Source organism: Rhincodon typus, chromosome 2, assembly GCF_021869965.1.
Source record: "Rhincodon typus isolate 14 chromosome 2, sRhiTyp1.1, whole genome shotgun sequence".
NCBI lineage: Eukaryota > Metazoa > Chordata > Chondrichthyes > Orectolobiformes > Rhincodontidae > Rhincodon > Rhincodon typus.
Window position 1 is genome coordinate 132,029,485 of NC_063333.1, and position 25,626 is coordinate 132,055,110.

The window sequence follows — 25,626 nt, forward strand, 5'->3', positions numbered from 1 at the left end:
CAAGTTTTTCTCCTGTCATATTCGTCCAAGTAAGCAGCATAAGAAATTACTTTAAACCCCAGAGAATCTGAATCATATGAGTACAACACCAACTCCAAAAACACTGTGTGAGCAGAGGGAGACGCTATGGACTGGTTTGGCTCATGTAAAGTCAAAGGTCATTTAGGTTGATTTGGAGCGTGGGAACCATCTTGAGAAAACAGCAACACTGTCCAATCTCACAACATAGTAATGGCTACATAGGCCAGGTACCTGAGAGTGCCAAATACTTTCCCACGTGTATCTAAAGAAGAGTCACCCATTTCAAATGAGGAAGGGAATAGAATTTTCAGGTTACCAAAAAAAAAGAACAACGTGCCATCACACAGGCATCCAAATTGTGCTGACATATATTATCTGTTGCATCTCTCGAATAAGCTTAGCATTAGAGATTTCACCTGTCAGAATCACTTTAATACGCTGTCACTCTGATGCAGAAAAGTCCTTAAATTGCTGCAAAGACCTGCAGATGTGCAGTTGATGAGTGCAAAAGGTTCCTGACCTTTTATCCTTAAAACCTGAGAAAACGATCTTATTATAAGGAACAATGGTTGGTCTACGTTGACCTTTGACACTGTCCAACTGACTCAGCTCAATGTTTTTGATGTAATTATCACAAAGGTCAAAATAACATCGAGCAATGATTTCTTTGTTATGCTTAACATGAATGATTGACATTTGTGTGAATCTATGTTGCATTCTTATTTAGAATTATTTGGCTTTTACAGCATAAAAACAGGACATTTGGGTCAATTGATTATGCCAGTTTTAAAGCTCCAGATGGGTGTTCTCTCTCCATACTTGTTTAGGACTATCTGCATATTCTAATATTCCATTCTCTCTCAGGCTCTTGTCTAGATTCCTCTTAAACATGAATCTGCTAGTCACCTCAACCACACCTTGTGAAAGGGACCCCACATTTTCACCTCTGTATGAGTAAAAGAGGTTTTGCCTGAATTCCTTAATCAATTGATGACTGGTGATCTTAGATTGGCCCCTACTCTCCCACTTCTGGTAATGTCTCCCTACACCTACCCTCACAGACCCTTGTATAATTTTAAAAGTCTTTATAAGGTGACCCCTTTTCTGGAGAATAAAAGTACTAGCCTGTTCAGCCTTGCAGTGTTTCTGTTTTGGTTCCATCCTTGGCCTCTGCCTTCCCCAATGCCTCAGCATCCTTTTTGTAATAAGGACTAGCACTGTGCACTGTATGCTGAAGAAACAAAGAACAGTCTCGCAGGGATAGGCCTTTTGGCCCACCAAGATTGTGTCGACACATGATGCCTTTCTAAATTAAAAAGCTTTTGCCTCTAAGTCGTCCATATCCCCCTGTTCCTTGCCTGTTCATATATCTGTCAAGATGCATCTTAAATGTTGCTATTGTATTGCCTCCACCACCTCATCTGGCAGCGCATTCCAGGTACTTACAAACCTTTGTGTAAAAAAAAATTGCCTCTCACATTTCCTTTAAATTTACCTGCTTTTACCTTAAGCCCATGTCCCCTAGTAATTGAAATTTCTACCCTGGGAAAAAGATTCTGACTGTCCCTTCTATCTCTGCGTCTCATAGTTTTGTAACCTTCCATCAGGCCATCCATGGTCACCCGTCATCCTTTGATGGTCAAGTAAAACAAACAGAGTTTGTCCAATCTCTTCTCACAGCTAATACTCTCCAAACAAGGCAGCAGCCTGGTAAACCATTTCTGTACCCTCTCCAAAGCCTCCACATCCTTCTGGTAGTGTGGTGACCAGAACTGTACACAATAGTCCAAATGTAGCCTAACTAAAGTTGGATACAGCTTCAACATGACTTGCCAATTTTTATACTCTCTGCTGTGACTGATGAAGTCAAGTGTGTTAAATGCCTTCTTGACCACTTTATCTGCTTGTGTTGCCACTTTCAGGGAACTGTGGACATGTACACCTAGATCCCTATGTATGTTGATGCTACTGAGGGTTCTGGACATTTCCCTCCTGCATTAGATCTCCCAAAATGCATTACCTTGCATTTGTCTGGATTAAACTCCATTTGCTATTTCTCTGGCCAAGTCATGTGTCATGGTGGCATTCAAACCATTCCCCAATACATTAGCTGAGTTTCTGCATTAACAGTCTAACGATGATATAACTAGGCCATCTCCTCCCCAAGTGTTACAAGCAAGTGAGTATTCAGTGCCAGAGGGCATGCAGGGTCGTGGTGTTGGGGGTTGAGACGGGTGATAGAGAGTGAGGGAAGATATTCCAGGCAGTAGTGAGGGAAGTAGAACATGAGCCTTTGGTGGGAGGTGAATACAGTAGCAAATATAGAGTGAGTGTGCAGTATCAGAGAGAAGATGGCAGCAGTTCCACTGATGAAGTGGAGAAAGTTATCGATCTTCCTGCTACAGAGCTGTGCATTTCTCCAGATGGCTGAGACTTTGTTAATAAGTGGCAACCTCAATGAGGCTTCCATTTTCTGAAGTCATGGCCTCCACTGCTGTTCTTGGGGGAAGAGGAACTCTTGGATCTGCACAGCCGTATCCAGCAGGAGCTCTAGGTCTCTAGCCATAAATCAGGGCACTGATTTTTCACTGTCTGCTGTGTCCAGGGAAAATATCAGGAACAGTGCAGTGCAGCTGCATGCTGACAATGGTTGTCCACATGCACAAAAGGCTTTTAAAGATGGCTCGGGTGCAAAGCATGCTGGTGAATTCTGGGATATCGGCTGAGTGGCAAGTTGTTCTGGGAGCATTGAGTGGTAAGGTGAGACAGGAATCAGACTTGAGGGACTCCATAGGAGCTAGTGAGGTAGTTGATGAGGTGAGTTTGGTAAGGTATCGTAAGAAAACCTTTGGAACAAGCCACCCCAGACAATTAACATTTGATGAACAAGAGGGACATAAGATACTCCCTTGGCTCTCAGTTAACCATATCCAGAAGCAAGTGACCCGACCATTTGCCTCATTGATCTGTTTTAGTTATATTTTCTAACACAGCTGCAATGACTAGATTTCAAATTTTCTGTAGTGAAGCAATTTTCATTTTCCTTACATTAATGGACTTGATCTTGCCCCAGCCAATCTTGTTCTGCTTCCGCAGAACCCACTGTGTAATATTCAAGAGATATTGTGTTCCCAAATTCATTTGGATTCAAACCCATTGTGGCACCCCACCGCTGCATGGGGTGAGATCAGCTAATCGTGTACAACCTGATAATTAACCTTCCTGAGGTTTTGTCATAACTTCCAACAAAATTTCCAATCAGTGGCAAGCATGGAATCCTACGTGGTAGCAGAGAGAAGATGGTGGCACTTGACCTTGCGAGCACAGAAGATCATTGACTTCCTTACTACTGTGCTGGCCATCCCACTTCACCCAGGACATAGCTCTGACTTGGGCTGCAATTTGTGGCCAGATGGACTTGGTTTGGGAGCATGGCCTCCTGCAGCGGCCAGATGGGACAAGGACTACCCTCTTCTCCACCATCACCCAGTCCAACAAGACCTCCAAGTCCCCATTTGTGAAGTGGGGAATAAGCTTTCCTTCCCTCTGGACCACGTCCTGAATGTAGATTCTTGGGTACCACAGTGTGAGGGGGGGTACCTCCTGCCTTGTAGTGCCTGAAGTATGGGCCAAATGCTGGCAAATGGGACTAGATTTATTTGGGATACCTGGTCGGAATGGACAAGTTGGACCGAAGGGTCTGTTTCCTTGCTGTCAAGCTCTATGCCTCTGTGACTGTAAATGATGTGCAGCTGGGCTTCAACTGTGGTCACAGCAGCATGAAAGCAGGAACGTCCCAGGTGTGGTAAGTATTTCCACCTTTCCGGCTGCATCATTCCTTAGGGAAAGAGTGTGGTTGCGTAGTCCTTGAGCTGAAGAGCAGGTGATTGTGTGAGGAAAGATGCTCTGAGCCAGGTGGACTGGGTGTTGTGGCTATCAGCCGACGAAACACTTTTTAACTAAAAATGGAAAATTCTGCCCAAAGTATCATTTTAATGTTTATATCCATAAACATCAAAGTCACTTTGGCTTGATGTCTACCTGTGAATTGCATCCACTTTAAAACCCAGCATTGATTTGGCAGGGGAATGCAGTTTCTTAATTCAGATCAGATTTCAATTCAGCTGGAACTTGCTCATTTCCAATCATCAATCTAAACAAAACTTTCCCTGAGTGTCACCATTTAATATGTTGAAAAGTATGCAATTCTATCCCTCCGAGCTTCAGTGCATCCAGGAGCTCTTTTATGACTTTGCACATTAATATTGACTACAAGTACAGCACCAACAACAATTTGCATTTTTATAGCGCCTTTAACATGATTGGTCGAGATTTTTCACTGAGCCACATTCTGGGATTGGTAATCGAAGGCTTGGTCAAAGTGCAAGGCTTTAGGGATCTCCTTAAAGAAGGAAAAAGTAGAGAAGTGAAAAGAAGGAAGTCCAGAATTGACGGCCCAAGCAATCGAAGCTATGGTCACCAATGCTGGAGCAATTCAAGGCAAGAATTACAGAAGTACAAGATTGTAGGACCAGAGCAGATCATGTAGGTCATGAAGGATTGAGACCGCGGAGAAATTTAAAAACAAAAATGAGAATTTCAAAACGGAGATATTGTTGGACGGGGAGCTAATTTAGTCAAGCACGGGAGTGATGAGTGACCAGGGCTTCGTGCAGGCAGCAGAGCTTTGGATGAGCTTTAGACCAGAATAGATGCTTCTAGAATGATTGAAGAAACAGAATCATTACTGATCCTAATCACATCTGGGCTTTGCACTTCAGAAACAAAACGCCACAGATTTATACAGCAAAGCCCAACCAATTATCTCCTTTTGCTGTGCGTGACGTTTATTTGGAACTGCGTTTCCATTTCACATGAATCTTACAAAGCAGCAACATGTTTTTTTTTCAATCTCTCATCGCCTTCTCAGATATGTTGTGTTGCCAAGGGTCATGAGCGTGGGCAGAGAAAGCAGAGATCCCATGTAGAGAAATGAGAGCCTTCACATTGTGGGCACTTTGCCCAGTGGCTTATCTGCATTCACATTTTAGGATTTCAGTTTCACACTAAATACCAAGAAAAAATTGCTCTGCAAATTTCTGATGCTTTATTTTGGTCGAGTTGTAAGTTGTTTATTGGTGGAGTCTCCTGAATATTGTGATGTTGTTTTAATGAGACTGATTTGCTTTTAGCAGGTTCCTTCCAGAGCTGTGCGGTTGAGATGCAGAGGAGGAGCAGCTGCCAAGCAGTTTTGAACAATACGTGGGAAGACACAGAGATTCCTCCTCCAGCACCTTGCCCTCAAGCCTCACTGCAGGCCCAGGGTTCCACCCAAGCCTGCAACAGCCTGCCAACAAAGGCCGCAGAGGTCAACGTCAACTTACTGCAATCGGGAGTCGCCCAGTTACCAGGTTGGTGTGCTCTGCCGCAGAAAATGGCTTCAGGCAAAAAAAAAGCACAAACAGCGTGGAGGGGCGGTGGGTGGGCTGAGAAGAACAAGATGGAACAGCAAACACTCCGGCGGTTTTAGCTAAATTATCAGTCAGTTAGATTCTCGGCTAAAACATCAGCAGGAAACCTTGGATGGTATCATAATGAGCATTCAAGATTAATAAAACGAACCACCGTGTAACTCGGAAATATGCTCCAAACTCCCTGGATGGCTGCGGCCAAACATCAGTGAGGGGCTGATATCTGTAATTATCAGGAAAGTCTCTAACTTAATCCCTGGCCTAGAAGAAGAGTTGACATCCTAAATGAACATTGAGACATTTAAAATTATAAAGCTGAATCGTAACTCCTCCAAAAAGGGCATGTTCAATGCAGCCATGTCAGAGGTTAAAGTGCAAAGAATCTGGAGGAGGAACTGATCCTGCCTTGGCCCCACACAGCTTTGATTAAAATGAAGGTGAAATAAGGATAGTGCAATGCCCACACGAGGGAATTGAATTGGCCATTTCAATGTCAATGTCAATGAAGCTTCCAGGTGGTGTATAGCCAGTTTTCGGTACACTGCAGTTTAATTCCATAGAGCACCTTTCCCAACTTAACAACAGTCCTCCACCTGCACAGAGCACCACACCTCCATATTAACATCTATTCTGTACCGTACAGCCAGAGGCCATTTGGCCGATCCTGTTTGTGCTGGCTCTTTGAAAGAGCAATCCAGTCATTCTCATTCACTTCTGTCTACCCTTAGGCTCGCATCTTTGTCCTTTTCAAGTATTTAGCCAATTGATTTTCAAATCATATTGTTGGCTATGCTTCCATTGCACTATCAGGCATTCTAAACCCTAACCAAGATGCATAAACATCGTAAAACTGCTGTCTTCATCCAACTAATGTGTGTGTGTGGACCCTGGATGAAGGATTCTGTTTACCAGTGATGCATAGAAGAAACATAGAAGGTAGGTGCAGGAGGAGGCCATTCGGGCCTTTGATCCTGCTCCGCCCAACTTGAGTAGCCTGATATTGGCCCAAGTATGGAGATGGACCTCTCTGGTGAGGTACTGGAGGAATGCTGTCACTTGTAGTGCATAAGAACAGAAGATGTAGGTGTAGGAGTAGGCCTCATAACCTCCCTTGCCGGTTACGCCATTCAAAATGAACAAGTCTCCACTCCTCTTTCCTTCCAGCTCATCATATTCCTTGATTTCGTGGGAGACCACAGATCTGTCTATCTTGGCCGTAAATATATTCAGTGATGGAGCATTCATGAGAACCCAGAGACTGAACTCCATTTATAGGATCATAGAATCATACAACATGGAAAACAGACCCTTCAGTCCAACTCACCCGTGCCGACCCGACATCCCAATCTGACCTAATCCCATTTGCCAGCATTTGGCCCATATCCCTCTAAACCCTTGCTATTCATGTATTCATCCAGGTGCTTTTTAAATGGTGTAATTGTACCAGCCTCCACCACTTCTTCTGGCAGCTCGTTCTGTACATGCGCTACCCTCTGTGTGGAAAAGTTACCCCTCAGGTCCTTTTTAAATCTTTTACCTTTCACCTTAAACCTATGCCTTCTGGTATAAAACTCCCCCACTCTGGGGAAAACACCTTGCCTATTAACCCTATCCATGCCCCTCAAGATTTTGTAAAGCTCAATAAGGTCACCCCTCAATCTCTGATGCTGCAGGGGAAATAACCCCAGCTTATTCAGCCTCTCCCTATAGATTAAACCCTCCAGACCTGGCAACGTTCTTGTAAATCTTTTCTGCACCCTCTCAAGTTTAACAACATCCTTCCTACAGGAGAACAACCAGAATTGTATGCAGTATTCCAAAAGTGGCCTCACCAATGTCCTGTACAGCTGCAACATGACATCTAAACTCCTATACTCAGTGTTCTGACCAATAAAGGCAAGCATGAAAAAGTTTCTCCCCTTCTAGCCTGTACCCCTATTAGACTCTGCAGCCAGCAGTAACAACCTCTCAGTATCTACCCTGTCAATCTCCTAGATTATTGAGGATAGATAGGAATGTGGAATTCAGAACAGAAATAGATGAAACTGAACACAAGTGCCGATCTTATTGAATGGATCAACAGGCTTGAAGGGGCGAATGGCCTACTCTGCTTCTAATTCATATATTCACATGTTGACTGTACTGCCTCCAGTACAAATATGTTCTTCCTTCAATATGGCAGCCAACATCCGTATAGTACTGCTGACATGGTCTCACCAATGTGTTTTATAATTATTATCATGAACACTTCCTTGTTCTTGTACTCTAGTTCATTTTCAACAAAGGCCAACATGCCATATACCTTCTTAATCGCTATCTCTATCAGCATGCTAACTTTATACTGCTTGTACAATTACACTCAAGTCACTCTGAACATTGTGTAAAAGATTCATATTTTAAAAAGATATTGCTTTCTATTCTTATTAAATATATTGAATAACCATACCCAATCCCATTTTAAACTCTATATTGGGCAAACTTGTACCCCTGTCTTTTATCCTGTATTTCATTCCACCTAGCTTGTATCATTGGCAAACATTAATGCATTACTTTTGGTTTCCTTACGTAAATCATTGAAATACACTGAACAGCTGAGGCCCCCGTATTTGTCTTTGTCATCACTGGTCATCAACTTCCAACTTGAAAGTGCCCTGTTATCCCTTTTCACTGCTTATAGTTTGTCGATGTTCAGGCTAATAGATTACTCCCAAATTCATGAGCCCTTATCTTCTTTATTAACCCTTTTCCTTGTGGGGCCTTATCTAGTAAATTTTCAAAATCAGTGTTTATTACATTTTGGTTCACTTTTATTTGTCTAAAACAAAACTTTGCTCACCAACAAGGAACTGCAGCCGCTGGAAACCTGAAACAGCAACAGAAATTGCTGGAGAACCTCAGCAGGTCTGGAAGCATCTTTGGAGAGAAAGCAGAGTTAATATTTTGGGTCCAGTGATTCTTCATCAGAACATTGCGTCTGCCTTCTCCTTAGAGATGCTGCCAGAACTGCTGAGGTTCTCCAGCAATTTCTGTTTTTGTTCCACTCAGAAGCACATTAGGAGAGTGTTCAGTGGGATGAGCAAATATTCAGAAAAAAGTGTTGAATAATTTGTTCAGTGCCACATGGTATCATCTAGCATGTTAACAATTGGATGCTAGCTCTTCAGCAATGTACCCAAGAGTTCCTGACTTTCCACTTAGTGGGACAATGCTCCAACAAAGATAGATCTCCATTCAATATCTTAAGCTCCAAGATTTTCTGCAGTAAATGATGCACAATGAGTGTTAAGAGTTTAAATACTCTCCAACTGTCCAAATGTAGCCATCTGATTCCTGCAGCAAATCTTTTATCTGTAACATGTCCTTTGCTGAGTTTCGTCAGTTGCTTCTGACCAAGCTCATTTAAAAACATTGATCTCATCTTCAAATCCAACCTATTCAACTTCCTCCTAAACTATCTGACAAGGAGCCCTCGTGGTGCATTGTGTTCTGCACCTGAAGCTCTGAGTCCGAGACCCATTTCAGGAGTTGCTGGTCATGGAATGTGCATCATCAAACAGGTTGATTGTCGATCTGCAAATCCTTCCAATATGCCTATGGCAGACAGTGAGCGTGGGAGTACCTCCTGGCTAGCCAAAACCTCACATATTGTAGCTGCAACATAGGAGCCTTCCCATATGAAAAAAAAATCCATGTGCAGGTCCTCGACAAAGGATGAACCCCTTGACAAGCATCCTCTTTACTTTCAGGGAATACCAGAAAAGAAAAAATGCTTCAATTCTTCAACTGTGGAACATTGTGCATCTCCTCCCTCTCTTTTCTCCATCATTGATGTCAGTGCCTTCAGTTGCTCAGAATCCACTCTCTAGAAATTCCTCCCTTAACCTTACCACCTCTCCTTTTCTCTGTCCACCATTAAAAAAATCTTCTCAAGTCCAATAATTTCAATTAATTGTTAGTCAACTTTCCAGCTGTCTCCTTGCACAGTTCAACATTAATTTCCTTTTCTTCACCAAAGTTTTACTCTGACCTCTCTATAGAGCACTTTAGAACATTTCCTGTCTGTAGGTGGGTTAGTGATGGTTAAAAGCTCCATGGATATGGATATGTGGTGGTGGAGGGTAGTGGGCGGAAATGGGTGCAGACTCTTACTGCACTGTATGGATTCTGTGATTCTATGACATCTGAATATTTTGGTCAGAAATGAATACAATTTGGCCTAAGATATGTGGAGAAGAATTATTTCGCAATTCGTTTACTTGTAATTTACTCTCCAGGGAACAGAGACAAAGCTAATCGAGCTGTGATCCAGATCCGTACGCACAACGTAATATGGATGAGCCAAAACTGGCCCAGCACAGAGCTGACCTATATACTCCTGTATTACTACACTATTCCAAGGTATGGAAACTATAGATTCCTTGGAATGTCCATTTGATTTGGTATTTTGGTAAGGTTTTGCCCTGTTTCTGGTTAATTATACATCCTTTATTAAAAGTCTATATCGTCTCTATTCAGACTACTGACGTTTCATTGAACATTTTGGTGATCATTTTCACTCAGCTGATGGGCAACGGCTTTTGCTTTTCAGGCAGTCTGCGTCAGCTTCAGTATTCCAGCTCATGTTTTATGTGGTTATTTCAGAGAAAAGCTCCCTTCAGTATACGGTACTAATACATCGTCATATGAGGTTATAATTTTCCCAATTAGATGTGCTTCCAGAAGTGAATTATTGCATGGGCCTATCGAGTTTGTATCAATGTATCCCACCGTATCCCTTGCTACTGTTAATCAACGGTACAGCCCAGTTTTGAGAATCCTTAATTTACATGTTTCTGATATTCCTCTCCAGCCTAGTATTTCATGGTGTTAAGTTATGGTTTGACATTGTCATTCTTAAGTAATCATTTATTATATTGTAAACCAAGGCAAAGTTAGTGGGCTATACAACTGAGAAGGTCATCACTTATTTCCACCATTACAAATTGTCCACTCTTAAGCATTTTCCAAACAGGCACCATTAGACAATGATCTGTCATATGAATGTGGGCAGTTAGCACCCTCCATAGACCTTGTGACAAATTGCATTGCTCTTACCACCTTGTAGGATGCATTTGCCCAAAGGAGCGCTGAATGGAAATTGACTCTGGAGCATCTGATCTTTGTGATTCAATAGCATGTAATGTCTGACAAAGTCAGTGGCACAAGCTGAAATAATCCCTCAACACCCATCAGCCTCCCCCAGAATATTATGCTTGTTGAATGATGGTCATTGCATTTATAAGGATTAACAGGACAATTCCATTGTTAGAAGCTCCTAACAAGAATTACCATTCACGGGGAACCCATGAATGATTGATGTACAGAGTCAGTTGATTAGTGCTGGTTTAGTAAAGTTACAGATTTCAGGTTAAGGCTGTCTTGACAGAGATCTAGCTGAGTAAGGGTTCTCAGCAGTCAGTTCAACTTGGCTAAGGATGGCCGCTGGTGTATTTTGATATTTTCTCTTGTTTCCATTTGCCACTCTCTTCGTATGGAAGAGTGCTGTGGAATATTTAGGACAGTGGCGAAAGACTTCTTCAACAGTCTCCCTGTCTCACCTCCGCACGGGATTATATGGAGAGTGCTGTTGTGGCACAGTGGCAGTGTCCCTACCTCTTAGCCAGGAGGTCTGGGTACAAGTCCCACCTGCTCCAGTGGTGTGTGATAACACCTCTGAACAGGTTGAGTAGAACATGTGTAGAGTTACATAGATGAAGCTGAATCAGTGAGCAACCTCTGTACACCAGAGGTTATTTGTTATGTTATTGAAATACATCAGTGACAAAATTCTAAGCTTGAAACAGACTAAATCCCTAGCAACAGCGAACACAATAATAATGGGATGTTCGATAACCAGAGCAGAAGAAATACAGGTGCGCTGGCTCATTCAACCAACAATGTTGTTTGGCTTGTTCCATAGTGGTTGTGTAGGAAACACCTGTGACTTGGATTTATTGGACAGATTGAGAAAACAAATGAAACAAAGACAAAATGTGTGAAGACCAAGAGGGAAAGAAAACACTAGTGTACTGGAAAATAAAGCTTTTAGTGGGCCATCTTGATTTTTGGGAAGCATCAAAGTAAATAGTTTCCAAAGTATTTGAATCTTTTTGATGTGTTTTCACAGAGGCCAATCTGCATTGAGAAAACCCAACTTTTCCTTTCACAATTGAAGAAATAAGCTAGCCCACTTGAAGCCTTACTATGTGTACCTCAGAGCACAGCTGTATCTCCAGTGCCTAGAAATCAAAGGCACATAGGAACAGTATTGCCTCAAAATTCCCCTCTAAGCTGCAAACCATTCCAATTATGATCAATTATTCGTTGTTGTTGGATTCAAATTTCGAAACTTGCCAATTGATAACACTGGGGGAAGCACCATTACCACAACACATTTGCAGGGAGAAGGTCCATTGCTACCTTTTCAAAGGCAGTTAAGGATATGCAATAAATACTGGCCTTATCATAGAATGTCTACATTGTGGAAGCAGGCCATTTGGCCCATTGACTCCATACTGACCCTCTGAAGAGCATCCCAGCTAGATCCATCCCCCTACCTTACCCTTGAAACTCCGTGTTTCCCACGGCTAACCCACCTACCCAGCATGCCCCTGGAGACTATGGACAATCTGGCATGGCCAATCCACCTAACCTGCACATCTTTGGACTGTGGGAGGAAACTGGAGAACCCAGAGGAAAACCACCCAGACATGAGGAGAATGTGCAAACTCCACACAGACAGTTACCTGAGGGTGGAATCAAACCTGGGTCCCTGGTGCTGTGAGGCAGCAGTGCTAACCACTGAGCCACTGTGCCAATGCTTATCTGCAATGCAGACATGCTAAAAAATGTATTAAATGGTCACAAGTATAGTAAATCTGAAAATAAAATGTACTGCAGATTTACTTTGCAGCTATTCTTCGCAGCTAGTATTTAATCCATTTGGAGATTTCTTGGCTTGGGATATAATCTCAGCAAATTGGAGATGCAAGTGCATAGGTATTTCTGTGCTCACACAGAACAAGTTCAACCTGACAACAACAAAGAAGAAGGAAGAACAAATGTACATCCATTAACCACACAGAGATGGATATCATTGATTCAGTTCTCTTAGCAAAGGCTCTCAAACAAAAACATATTTGTGTGGGTTTTTGTGTAGCCCTTACAAACATGCTGTAAGATAGAATAAGATTTTCCTATGAAACTTGGCACAATCTCTTCAGGATGTGTGTAGTTAGTCAGATATGTTTTGTGCAGACTATGAGGGAAAGTACATGGAACACAAAGAGCTCTTTTCAATTCTTTATTTCTTTTTGGTCAGCATGATTGCACGTAATCTGTGCTTAAGTGTTGTTCTGAATAAGTACAGTCAGGTTTGTTTCCTTTTGAATGAAGCATCAAACTGAGGCCACATTTGACCTCTCAGGTAAATGATAACAATCCCAGGGCACTGATGCAAGGCACTGCTGATGCTCGAGTTCTGAAACAGGGACAAATAAAGCTGGAAAATGTCAGGCAGCATCTGTGGAGTGAAGCCAATGTTAATGCTTTAGGTCAATGACTTTCATCAGACCTAAAGGGAAATGGAAGTGTAAGAGTTTTTGAGCTAGAGAATAGGCAAAGGGATATAGAATCGTAGGACCCCTACAGTGTGGAAGAAGGCCATAACGCCCGATGAGTTCACACAAACCCTCCAAAGAACATCCCACACAGACCCACCCTAACGCTACATTTCCCACGGCTAACGCGCCTAACCTGCACATGCCTGCACACTATGGGCGGTTTAGCATGGCCAATCCACCTAACCTGCACACCTTTGGACTGTGGGAGGAAACCCACACAGACACGGGGAGAACGTGCAAACTCCACATAAACAGTCGCCTGAGGGTGGAATTGAACCCGAGCCCCTGGCGCTGTGAGCCGCCATGCCACCCATAGGAAGAGCGAAAGAGAAGATCTGTGATATGTTTACATGTCAAGGGAAAAAGATTTCATGGCACAACTGGCAAAAGGAGTAGTAATTGAATATAGGACAAACATTGTCTGAGGTGTGAATTGCAGCATAAAAATTTGAATAAAACATGAAGGGAAAACAAAATGAAACAAAGTAAACACCAACCCAATAAAACAGAAAAGAAGACAGAAGCACAAATGTTAAATAGGAGAAAGAGATTATGATCTAAGATTGCTGAACTCAGTGTTAAGTCCAAAAGTTGTGGTAGAAGGTGGGATGTCCCTTTCATTGTTCTGGAAAGGAGGGGAAGGGGTGACAGTAGAGGTATATGAAATGGATTGGACACTTTGGAGGCCCTGTCAACTGCACTGAATGGGATTGTTTGGGTGAGAGAAAAGGAAGACATATGATAAGCTGTTGGGTCAAAATCCTAGAATTCTCTCTCTAACGACTTTGTTGGGCTACCTACAGAACATGGAGTACAGTCGTTCAAGAAAGCAGCTCACTACTACCTTCTCAAGGGCAAACTGGGACAGGCAATAAATGTTGGCCTAGACAATGGCATTCACATCTCATGAGTGAATTTTTCAAAAAAATGCATTAGTGTGGAAGGCAGAATCATCAGGACAGATTTGATGGAAAGAGGGAAACTGAAACAATGGATTGGCATCATTACAGCATTTGAGGAAATGTAGTCAAGTTATCGTGGATTGCAGTCCGCGGATTTTTTGTGAGCATTAGTAGATAGGCTATTTCCAGAAAATGGACAGGGATGTCAGAGAAGGAAAGAGAAGTGTTAGAGGTGTGAAAGGTCATTGACCTGAAGCATTAAGTCTGTTTGCTCAGGTAAAGAGGAGGAAAGGTAAACATTTGAAGTGGAATCAATAAGATGTTTCAGTTCACAGTTGGATCAGGAGATAGCAGAATGCAATCATCAATGTACCTGGAAAGGTCATGAGAAGAGCGAGCCTGAGTAGGTGAATGAATATTTCACATATCCTTCAAAAAGGTAGGTATAACATGGACCCATACGGGTATGACTTGCGACAACTTTTATTTGAAAGAAGTGAGTCCAGTTGAAAGATCTCCATATTGAAGAGGAAATGGTTTGGGCCTGGAAATTGGAAATTATTGAACGGGTGTAGGGCATCAGAAAATTCATGGCCGTTGTTCAGAAGAGACTGGACAAGAACAGAACACAAATGAAGTTGAGATAGGAAGAAACAAGCGGCAGGCTGAAACAGTTGAGTGACCTGAGGAATCTTGTTTCTGGATCTTCAGAAGGAGGTAAAAATGGTGTGTTTGGGGTCGGAGAACTGTGGGTTTGAAGACAATAAAGGGAAGATTTCCAAAAGGTACAAGGCCTGTAATACAATGGTTTGATTTTCATTGTAACTTGCTCTGCAAATTGGCTTTTTGCATTACAACAGTGACTACACTTCAAAAAATGTGAAATACTTTAGGATTTCGCTGAAGAAGAAAGTGGGAAATCTTACAGAGACTGAACAAGTGATCCTTCCTGAGAGTGGGAAATGATACATTGTTGGTTCTTTAGAGAAAGCATAATTACTAAATGAAATTGACCAACCTCATTTTCTCAAAGACATTGCCTATAATAGTTATTATTCCTTGAGCCCAAATGTCTGCTAACCATTTGGGAAAATTTGCGTTGAAGTAAATGAACCCAATGTTGATTCACAAAATGAAGTATAGATAGTTCTCCTACAATGTGATAGTTGCATTCTAGTGTGCCCTTGAGCTATAGAAAATCACCACCGAAAATGATTATAGGGAAATTGCTATAGAAAATCGCTTAAACCTGTACAGCAGAAAGTTCACGTTCTCCAAACAGCATCCACTATTCATCAATTGCGTTACAGCCAATTCGCGTTAAAGAAATATGCGTTATAGCAGAACTACCTGTAAGTGGTTAGTTCTTAAGGATCCAAAACCTAATTGGTAGGGAATTACTGACACACTGCACTATTTCTGCTATATCCTGCTATTTTCAAGAAGCAGATATAGTCCTAAGAGCTAAAGGGATCAAAGGGTATAGGGAGAAAATGGGAACGGGAATTGCACAATCGGCCATAATCATGTTGAATGTTGGAGCAGGTTCAAAGGGCTGAATGGCCTACTCCTGTTATTTTCTATGTTTCTATCTTAACCTTCTATTCTGAACAGCTAGCAAGGATGGCAGCCTCAAGCCAATGGGATCCTTCATTAAATGTTCAGGTCAGAGTTTGGTGTGGTCATAGGGACGAGGCCATATTTCTAACTTTTGAGCTGAGTGGGGACACCATGGTGACTTCCTGCCCAGTGAAGACAATGGAGTTGGTGCAGGAAGAGATGCAAGAACTAAATTTAGATCCATTTCCAGGTGAAGGAGGAGTACTCCTGGTAACCCTTTCCTGTAACTAGCTTGAATGGCAGGGGTATCATTCTGTCTGCTGAATTTCCTCTTGGGCAACTAACTACTGACATGCAGATGACTGATGCGTTGAGAGATGGCTTTTTAATTGCATTTGTCCCTCCTCACTCCCTTGTTCTCTGTTAACATCAGTGCTGTAATGTGCCGGGACCAATGAAGGATGGCCAAGAATTGCAGTCTTGGCATCATCACCTATGTCCTGAGAACAAATAGAAAAATAAATCCATTAATCGTATGTAAGAAAAATAAAATTTGACACCATCTGTTATCATATTCTAAAATCTCATAATAAACTGATCTAACTATGAAAATATGACCCAAAATGTAATGAGAATGAAATTTGATTTTTCAGCTTTTGAAAGATTAATGGTAATGTTGCTGGACTGGTGGGTATTAATATATTGTAAGCTGATAACATGATGCCATCAATCTGTTATATGGCCTATTTAACAACTGCAGATCATAAGCCTGGAGCATTTTGAAAAATACCCTGTGTATCAAAGTGCAATGGAGCTTGGTTGGAAGTGTGCAGGAAGTGCTGCAGTGACCTTTATTTAGTTTCCATGTGTTGTCATCACAGTTCTGCCCTTTGGTAGAAGCACTGAATAAACAACAAGGTTTTCCGTTTTTGAATGCTTTGCCTAAGGCATCAGTTTTATTACTCAACTGTCCCTGCTCTGAAACTTGCCATTAGCCTCACTCATTTGTACAAAGTGCTGGCATTTTATCGGAAGTTGTGTCTTTTCCCATTGCTCTATTCCACCCTCAGACCTGCTATGCTATTGCAGTTTGCAGTTTGATGGAGATGTTGGCACATCAGCGTACCAAGTACAGGAGGGACAAAATGCTCTCCCACCTCCTGTTACCTTTCACAATAACCAATGTGAATCGAATTGTTTTTTATTCAACATATTTTGTACAACAGCAGTTTCAGTGCAGAAGCACATTTCGCCCCAGGTTCTGCCACGCTGAGGTATTTAGAAGCAGATACAGCAGTAACTTCCAAAAGAAAATTGACAGTGTAAGTTTTGCACAGCAATTGACTAACTGATAGCTCTAGGGACACAGGCACATTTGACTAAATGGCCTCCTTCTGTAGACAATTCTATGTACTTTGAGTGACTGTGACTGAGGTAAAAAAAGTTCACACCATTCCCCTCTTCTCCATACATCCAGTAGCTTATACTGTTCTGTTTTCATGGTTCAATGACACTTCCACTGATTACCTTACCCAGGAGGCACTTGTGTCTTGGCCTCGAGTGTAATTTTATGCAGATGATTTGACCATCATGTCTTCGTCTAATCTTCTTGCATGCATCTTTCCCAGCAAATACCAAAGTGGCTCCCCAGTTTCAGACAGGTTGATAGGAGACTGTTGTCAGTCTTTTACAACAGGACCAAAGGCAGTTGTTAGCAATCTGCCTGGAAATGCAGAGGATAATTCCAACTTTTACCACTTGGTGGAAATCAACTGCCCTCTTTACACCTCACACCATTTGAAGCTAGTGGAAAGTAGATTCATAGAGGTGTCAAATATGTTTTTAAAATACTTATCACCCGTTTTCTGTCTGTGGTTGATAATTACAATTTCTGCACTGTTAAGGCTTTTGTGGCGCAGTGTAGAATCCCTACCTCTGGAGCAGGAGGCCAAGGTTCAAGTCCTACCTGCTTCAGGAGTGTGTCGTAACATCTCTTAACAGACTCATTTGGAAAATATCTACAATTAATCCACATTAATTAGTGCACAATGTGAAAACCTACTTTGGATAGAAGCTTCATCAAGAATAGTAGCAACAATATACAGAAAGATCTAGGCATACGTGTCCATAGTTCCCTCAAAGTGGCAACACAAGTGGATAAGGTGATCAACAAGGCCTAAGGCATCATTTGTTGGGGCAGAGAGGATAAAAATTGGTAAGTTACGTTGCAGCTGTGTAGAACTTTACTTAGGCCACATTTGGACTATTGGATACAGTTCTAGTGACCATACTCCCAGAGGATTGTGGAGGCTTTGGAGACGGTACAGAAACAGTGACCAGGATAGAACCTAATTTGGAGAGTACCAGCTATGAGGAGAGATTAGACAAATTTGGTTTGTTTTCACTTGAATGTCAGAGGCTGAGAGGTGACCTCATAGAAGTTTGCAAAATTATGAGAGAAATGGACAGAATGGATAATTGGAAGTTTCTTCCCAGGATTGAAATGTCAACTATTAGGGAACGTAAGTTTAAAGGAGATATAAGAGGCAGATGTTTTAAACAAAGGGTGGTAAGTGCCCAGAATGCACTGCCAGAGGAGGTGGTGGAGGTAGATACAGTATTTAAGAGGGATGTTGGCATATACAAGAATAGGCAGGGAATAGAGGGATACGGACTGTGTAGAGGCAGAAGGTTTTAGTTTAGAAAGGCATCGTCTGTTGGCACAGTCTTGGTGGGCTAAAGGGCCTGTTTCTGTGCTGTACTGCTCTTTGTCCATATTTCTTAATTTGAGATGAGCCTACTGCTTGAAGACGTTCATTATTAATTATGTCTCAGTGTTAAAGGTGGATGTACAATGCTCAAACTTGACAGTTCCAGATCACCATTTGTGGGACTCAAAATGGCAACCATTACAAATGGCCATAATAGCTGAACATGAATACATAGAAAGAAGGTTTATAATAAATTAAATACGATCACATACTCAAATCTAAAATTGACTGCATTTAAACTGAGTTTAACTTCCTTTAATTGTGTAGTCTGTTTATTGCAGGAAGGAAGTGCGTGAACTTGGACTGACCATATTAGTGGATGCTCGCAGATGTCTTCCCACCCTTACCCTCTTCAGAGCATTTACTGCACTGCAGGTGAGACATCAGTGAAAACCTGATTGTGGAAATTACCATTCATTCCTTACGAACAATGTAAAGTTGTAACTGAACCCCCAATGTTCCGATTTTTCATCTGAATTTTTATTTTGTTTGTATTTTTAAATTGTTGTATTTGCACAATGTCTAATTCCCCCATAAGTTACAATCTTTTTCAATTTCTCACCTCCTCTTTGATGTAATTAATTATGTGAAACTTAAGAAAAGTTAGTTCAGAAAAGACCAAAGTTCGCCTGGTTTGATTTTGACCATCCTGATAGTCACATAATTCAATAATAGCAGAATTGTTGACTAATCATGGTGATAAATCTTTATCAATTAATTAAAAACAAACCAAGACAGGAGGGGAGACAAATTCCAGTGTTGGGAGGCTTTGGGGCACCATTGGCTCAAAGTAAGCCATTACCCCCAAACACACAAAACATAACACAGAATCAGCTCTCAGATCATTCATTACTGTATCAAAAATATTATTTTCTGACAGAAATCCAGATAATTTGCATTTGAAGCTATCTGCTTCTGCCACCTGCCACAGAGTCTGTTGATAGATCACTCACTCATTACATGTTTCTGCACATTAGTTTTTACATGGTTCAAGTGAAGGCTGTCCTTCTGGTTTTACTCTTCTGGACAATGTGAAGCAACTCATTACTATGTAGTCCTATGGACTGTAATTTTTTTTCTTTTATTCTTTCATGGGATGTGGATGTTGCTCTTAAAGCCAGCATTTGCTGCACACTCCAACCTCACTTATACTGAGCGGCTAGCTCAGCTATTTCAGGGGGTAGTTAAGATTCAAGCAGATTGCAGTGGATCTGAGACAACAAGGTGCAGGGCTGGATGAACACAGCAGGCCAAGCAGCATCATAGGAGCAGAGAGGCTGACGTTTCGGGCCTAGACCCTTCATCAGAAAAGGGGGAGGGGAAGGGGGTTTTGAAATAAATAGGGAGAGAGTGGGAGGCCGATAGAAGATGGATAGAGGAGAGGATAGGTGGAGAGGAAACAAACAGGTCGAAGAGGCGGGGATGGAGCCAGTAAAGGTGAGTGTAGGTAGGGAGTTAGGAAGGGGATAGGTCAGTCCAGGGAGGACGGACAGGTCAAGGGGGCGGGATGAGGTTGGTCGGTGGGAGATGGAGGTGCGGCTTGAGGTGGGAGGAGGGGATAGGTGGGAGGAAGAACAGGTTAGGGAGGCAGGGACGGGCTGGACTGGTTTTGGGATGTGGTGGGGGGAGGGGAGGTTTTGAAACTTGTGAAATCCACATTGATACCATTGGGCTGCAGGGTTCCCAAGCGGAATATGAGTTGCTGTTCCTGCAACCTTCGGGTGGCATCGTTGTGGCACTGCAGGAGGCCCAGGATGGACATGTCGTCTGAGGAATGGGAGGGGGAGTTGAAATGGTTCGCGACTGGGAGGTGCAGTTGTTTGTTGCGAACCGAGCGTAGGTGTTCTGCAAAGCAGTCCCAGAGTCTCCGCTTGGTTTCCCCGATGTAGAGGAAGCCACACCGGGTACAGCGGATGCAGTATATCACATTGGCAGATGTGCAGGTGAACATCTGCTTGATGTGGAAAGTCTTCTTGGGGCCTGGGATGGGGGTGAGGGAGGAGGTATGGGGGCAGGTGTAGCACTTCCTGCGGTTGCAGGGAAAAGTGCCGGGTGTGGTGGAGCTGGAGGGGAGTGTGGAGCGGACAAGGGAGTCACGGAGAGAGTTGTCCCTCCGGAAAGCAGATAAAGGTGGGGAGGGAAAGATGTCTTTGGTGGTGGGGTCGGATTGCAGATGGCGGAAGTGTCGGAGGATGATGCGTTGGATCCGGAGGTTGGTGGGGTGGTACGTGAGGACGAGGGGGATTCTTTTTTGGTTTTTATTGCGTGGACGGGGTGTGAGGGATGAGGTGCGGGAGATGTGGGAGACACGGTTGAGGGCGTTCTCGACCACCGAGGAGGGGAAGTTACGGTCCTTGAAAAACGAGGACAACTGAGATGTACGGGAGTGGAATGCCTCATCCTGGGAGCAGATGCGGCGGAGGCGAAGGAATTGGGAATAGGGGATAGCATTTTTGCAGGAAGGTGGGTGGGAGGAGGAGTATTCTAGGTAGCTGTGGGAGTCGGTGGGCTTGAAATGAATATCGGTTTCTAGGTGGTTGCCCGATATGGAGACAGAGAGGTCCAGGAAGGGGAGAGAGGTGTTAGAGATGGTCCAGGTAAACTTAAGGTTGGGGTGGAAGGTGTTAGTGAAGTGTATGAACTGTTCGAGCTCCTCATGGGAGCACGAGGCGGCGCCGATACAGTCATCAATGTAACGGAGGAAGAGGTGGGGTTTAGGGCCGGTGTAGGTACGGAAGAGGGATTGTTCCACGTAACCTACAAAGAGGCAGGCGTAGCTTGGGCCCATGCGGGTACCCATGGCTACCCCCTTTGTCTGTAGGAAGTGGGAGGAATTGAAAGAGAAGTTGTTGAGTGTGAGGACGAGTTCGGCTAAGCGGATGAGGGTATCAGTGGAGGGGGACTGGTCGGGCCTGCGGGACAGGAAGAAGCGGAGGGCCTTAAGGCCATCTGCATGGGGAATGCAGGTGTAGAGGGACTGGACATCCATGGTAAAGATGAGGTGTTGGGGACCGGGGAATTGGAAGTTCTGGAGGAGGTGGAGGGCGTGGGTGGTGTCACGGACATAGGTAGGGAGTTCCTGGACCAAGGGGGAGAAAATGGAGTTGAGATAGTTGGAGATCAGTTCGGTGGGGCAGGAGCAGGCGGAGACAATGGGTCGACCAGGGCATTCAGGTTTGTGGATTTTGGGAAGGAGATAGAAGCGGGCAGTGCGAGGTTGGGGAACGATGAGGTTGGAGGCCGTGGGTGGGAGGTCACCTGAGGTGATGAGGTTGTGGATGGTTTGCGAGATGATGGTTTGGTGCTCAGGGGTGGGGTCATGATCAAGGGGGCGGTAGGAGGAGGTGTCGGAGAGTTGGCGTCCGGCCTCGGCGATGTAGAGGTCAATCTGGATTCACTTGTAGACCAAACCACATAGAGATGGAAGATTTCCTTCTGCAAAACGTATTAATGAATCAGATGGGCTCTCACAGTACTTAATGATAGTTATTAACTGAGACTACCTTTAATTCTAGATTTAAGATTGAATTTCCGTGAGTTGCTGTGGTCAGATTTGTACTTGCATTAACCAAGAGCTTTGGTTTACTAGTGGCACTACTGTCTCTCCCCCATTAACCATTGCCAATGGCTTGTTGGCCCATCAAGGATGGGCAAGTGGCTCACTCTTGCTTGCATTAGATCCATTGTGGGGGTCATCCAGAAACCTGTCTGACTGCCTTTCCACATTCTGGAATGCAATAGATAATGTCACTGGGCTACCAAAACATAGGTCTGGACTAGTGATCCAGAGAGTCATTATGTGTAGTGACAACAGAAATGTATGACTCCAACATGTTCATAACAAGAATGCACAAATCGAAAGCAGTTTCTTGTGTATCTCAGCCAAAGTACACAAAAGTACTGCTCATCTCATCAGGAACTTGGATTTTCCACATGGCTGCTTTTCAAATGTGCATCCATATAATATCCAGTAACTTTACAGTAGAACAATCAATCAAGGCTGTCAGCAATTGCTTTTAATACTCAGTGTTTGAATCTGCTTGTGTAAAGTGAAAAAGAGAGAGTCCAAGTGATAGTAGGAACTGCAGATGCTGGAGAATTTGAGATAACAAGGTGTAGAGCTGGATGAACACAGCAGGCCAAGCAGCATCAGAGGAGCAGGAAAGCTGACGTTTCAGGTCTAGGCCCTTCTTCTGCTTGGCCTACTGTGTTCGTCCAGCTCTACACCTTGTTATCTCTAATTTGCTGCATACTTGTGAACTACGTACAACATCACAGTAAATGGAGTTGTTTCTTTTGAAGTTCATGTAATGTCTCCTTGGAGAACCCTTTCAGGCCCTTATACTGCAAGATGGAGGACAGAGACATCTCCTGTGATGCAGAAGGAGAAGGTGATGCTAATGATGGGGCCAGAGTATTGACCATGGATATTAAGTAGCTAAGGCAATAGTTAGCTGAGGCAGACGGCCCTGTGACAATCTGACAGCCATCAGCTTCTGAGCTGAGAGAGCTAACAATGCTTGCATTTCATAGCTTGCTTCTTAAAATATTGCTAGCTGCAAGACCACTATTTCTGATTTTGATTATATGTCATTGAGTTATATAAGTTACATGGGTCCTTATTTCCATAATAAAAGAGTACTGTTCAGCTCTGCTGATAGTATTATCCCCTGCATGCATTAATCAGTTCAGTAATATGTCGCCTTTCAACCAATTGTGTACAACAACACAGTTGTATTCTGACCTTGGCATCCAGGACGGAAGCATGATATAGGCCTTGGTTTAACAAGCCCACATGTATGACATAGTCAAAGCCATATACTCTCCTATTTCAGCTTGAATTCATTCATGTCACCTGTAACCAAATAGGGGCAGTGCCTTGCTCGGGGCTTGATAAGGCAGGCATACGGATCGAGGAAAGAGGAGCAAGAGTAATGCATTCAGTCCCTTGAGCAAGCTTTTCCATTCTCCTGGATCATAGCTGGTCTTCTAACTCATCTCTTTATTCCTTTATTGTCCCTGTATCCTTGAGAGTCTTTCCCACCCACAAATCTGTCATTATGTTGCTCAGGAATTTTCAACACTTTAAACCTCAGAGCATTTCGAATGAATTTGTCCTCTAACTCCTCCAAGTCAATATTGCTTTTAGAGGCTTTTTGCCCAAAACTGAACACAGTGACGGGAATTGTTAGATGTCCCCCTTTCTCCCTCAGACAGAATTGCAGGCATTTTTGTGGGGGTGGGGCCGGTTTAGGAGTATGAAGAATTGAGCTGGTGGCTAACCTGCCACCTTAGCACCTACCATAGTTGTGTCCTGCAATATGGTGGTGGGTGACATGTCAGCTGGATCACACTAACCCCACTCCTGGGGCTGTTGACATTCATAGAACAACTAAGAGACACTAAAACTTGCAAAAAAAATCAATATTTTGAGCGCAATTTGTGTTCTTTTTATTCATTAATGAAATTTGGGTGTCACTGGCAACTACTTTTTATTGTCATCCTTCAGCTTCTGAGAAAGTGAGGTAAAGCCGACTTCTTGGATATAACTGAGAGAGTTATTTTTCTCATACGTTCATGGGATGTGGACATTGCTACCTTGGCTCGCTTTGTTCCCCATCCTTAATGTACTGGTAAAGGTGGTGGCAGCTGCCTTCTTAAACTGCCGCAGTTCTTTGGACAACGTACACAGTGCACCCATGGTGCTGGTAGGAAGGCAGTTCCAGGTTTTTGACTGAGTGACAATGAAGGAACAGTGATAGTATTCCAAGACAGGGGGCTTTGTGATTTGAAGGGGAGCTTGTGTTCCTGTTCTAGGTGAATGAGGTGGTAGGTTTGAGAGATGCTGTGGAAGGAGCCTTGGAGATTTATTTAGTGGTTATGAGGACAGTCACATTGTTGTTGTTTTAGAGTCACATAAAGGCCAGACTGAGTAGGGATGTTGGATTTCCTTCCCTAAAGGGCATGAGTGAAGAAGTTCGACTTTTGCAAAAACTTTGTCGTTTAATGGTCCTTACTTATGTGACTACTTTTTTAATCCAGATTTATTCAATAAATTGAGTTTAATTTTCAAAGTTTGGTCATGGAATTTGAGCTGCAAAATGGACACTGATGGTATAGCTAGAGGGAAAGAGCTAACTGAGCTTTTTGGGACGAGGGGGCAGATACTAAAAATTAGAGGCAGTCTTTTTGGTAGTATTCAGAAAAAAAAGGCAGAAAATGAAGACAAAAATTCAAGAAGGAACTAAACCAAGATTATGGAAACCTGTCAGAGAGAACATTTTTACACCTGTGAATATTTGCTCCAATTAGCTTTGACTAAGTGGAGGTGTTAGACATTAAAAAGTGGGTTAGTGGAGGCGGATGCATATTGTCTTACGGGTGGATGGCAACTATTTGAAAGTCATTTCTGTGTTACATTGGGTATGAGGTTTCTAGTGGGCCTGTAAAGATACAGTACAGAAGGTTACTTGGGGGAGTATTGTCGTTTATCACTGTCGTGAAGGAAGTCCAGGTGAAGATACAAACCACAATAATGCAAGTGTCTGCCCAGTCATACAGTATGAGGTATTGTTTCCACTTCAGAGATGCTAATGTTTCATAAGCAACTGCAAGTCCTCCCACAATGATGTGAACCAAAGAATCAGACAGTGCAGAAGGAAGCCATTTGGCCAATATTGAAAAATCTAACCAGTTGATCCCATCTGCCTGCTTTTCTCCCATAAAGATTCATTACATCTCTTGCTTCAGAGAAATTAGACAAATTGTTTCGTTTTAAAAGCCAAACAATTACTACTGCTTTTATTCACTGAAGGAAATCATTACATTTGGAATTTTTTCGATCTGTTCATCTTTCTAATTTACTTTCCTGAGAAGCAATATTTTATAAGAATTAGAAAAGACAGGAAATATGAATTATGAATTCTGTGTTATGTGTGGTTTCTGCATAGCTCAGGAGGAAAATATGGTAAAATTTGCGAATGACACATACTGGTCTGACTTGTTTTGTATACCTCAGAAGAATGCCCCATTATGACCAGTACATTCATTTCCAAGTATTACTGAATTTAAAGGGATGGGGGTGTCAAGAGTAGGGGAACACAGAGGTATGTGGAGGTGAGAAAAAGGGTAGTAACAAGATGCTCAAAGTGTTTGCAGAGGGGCAGGTGGAACAGTACCAGAGGGTATGCTATACTACAGGACAGGCTTATTGGCAGTGATCACTGCTATGGGAAGCACA

At 42.9% G+C, this 25,626-nt stretch overlaps 1 protein-coding gene across 4 annotated transcripts in view; it reads left to right on the forward strand.

Moving 5' to 3' along the window:
- The window catches only part of zgc:158766 (uncharacterized protein LOC100009641 homolog), a 180,843-nt gene that overhangs the window by 89,243 nt on the left and 65,974 nt on the right, over positions 1-25,626 (forward strand). For 3 of the 4 annotated variants that reach the window (XM_048616664.1, XM_048616684.1, XM_048616677.1), the window contains exons 4-6: positions 5,214-5,432; positions 9,767-9,890; positions 18,668-18,761. In XM_048616664.1, the coding sequence (XP_048472621.1) occupies positions 5,214-5,432; positions 9,767-9,890; positions 18,668-18,761 (437 nt within the window). The remainder of the gene's footprint in view (positions 1-5,213; positions 5,433-9,766; positions 9,891-18,667; positions 18,762-25,626) is intronic. The other variant, XM_048616669.1, reaches the window with a different exon arrangement.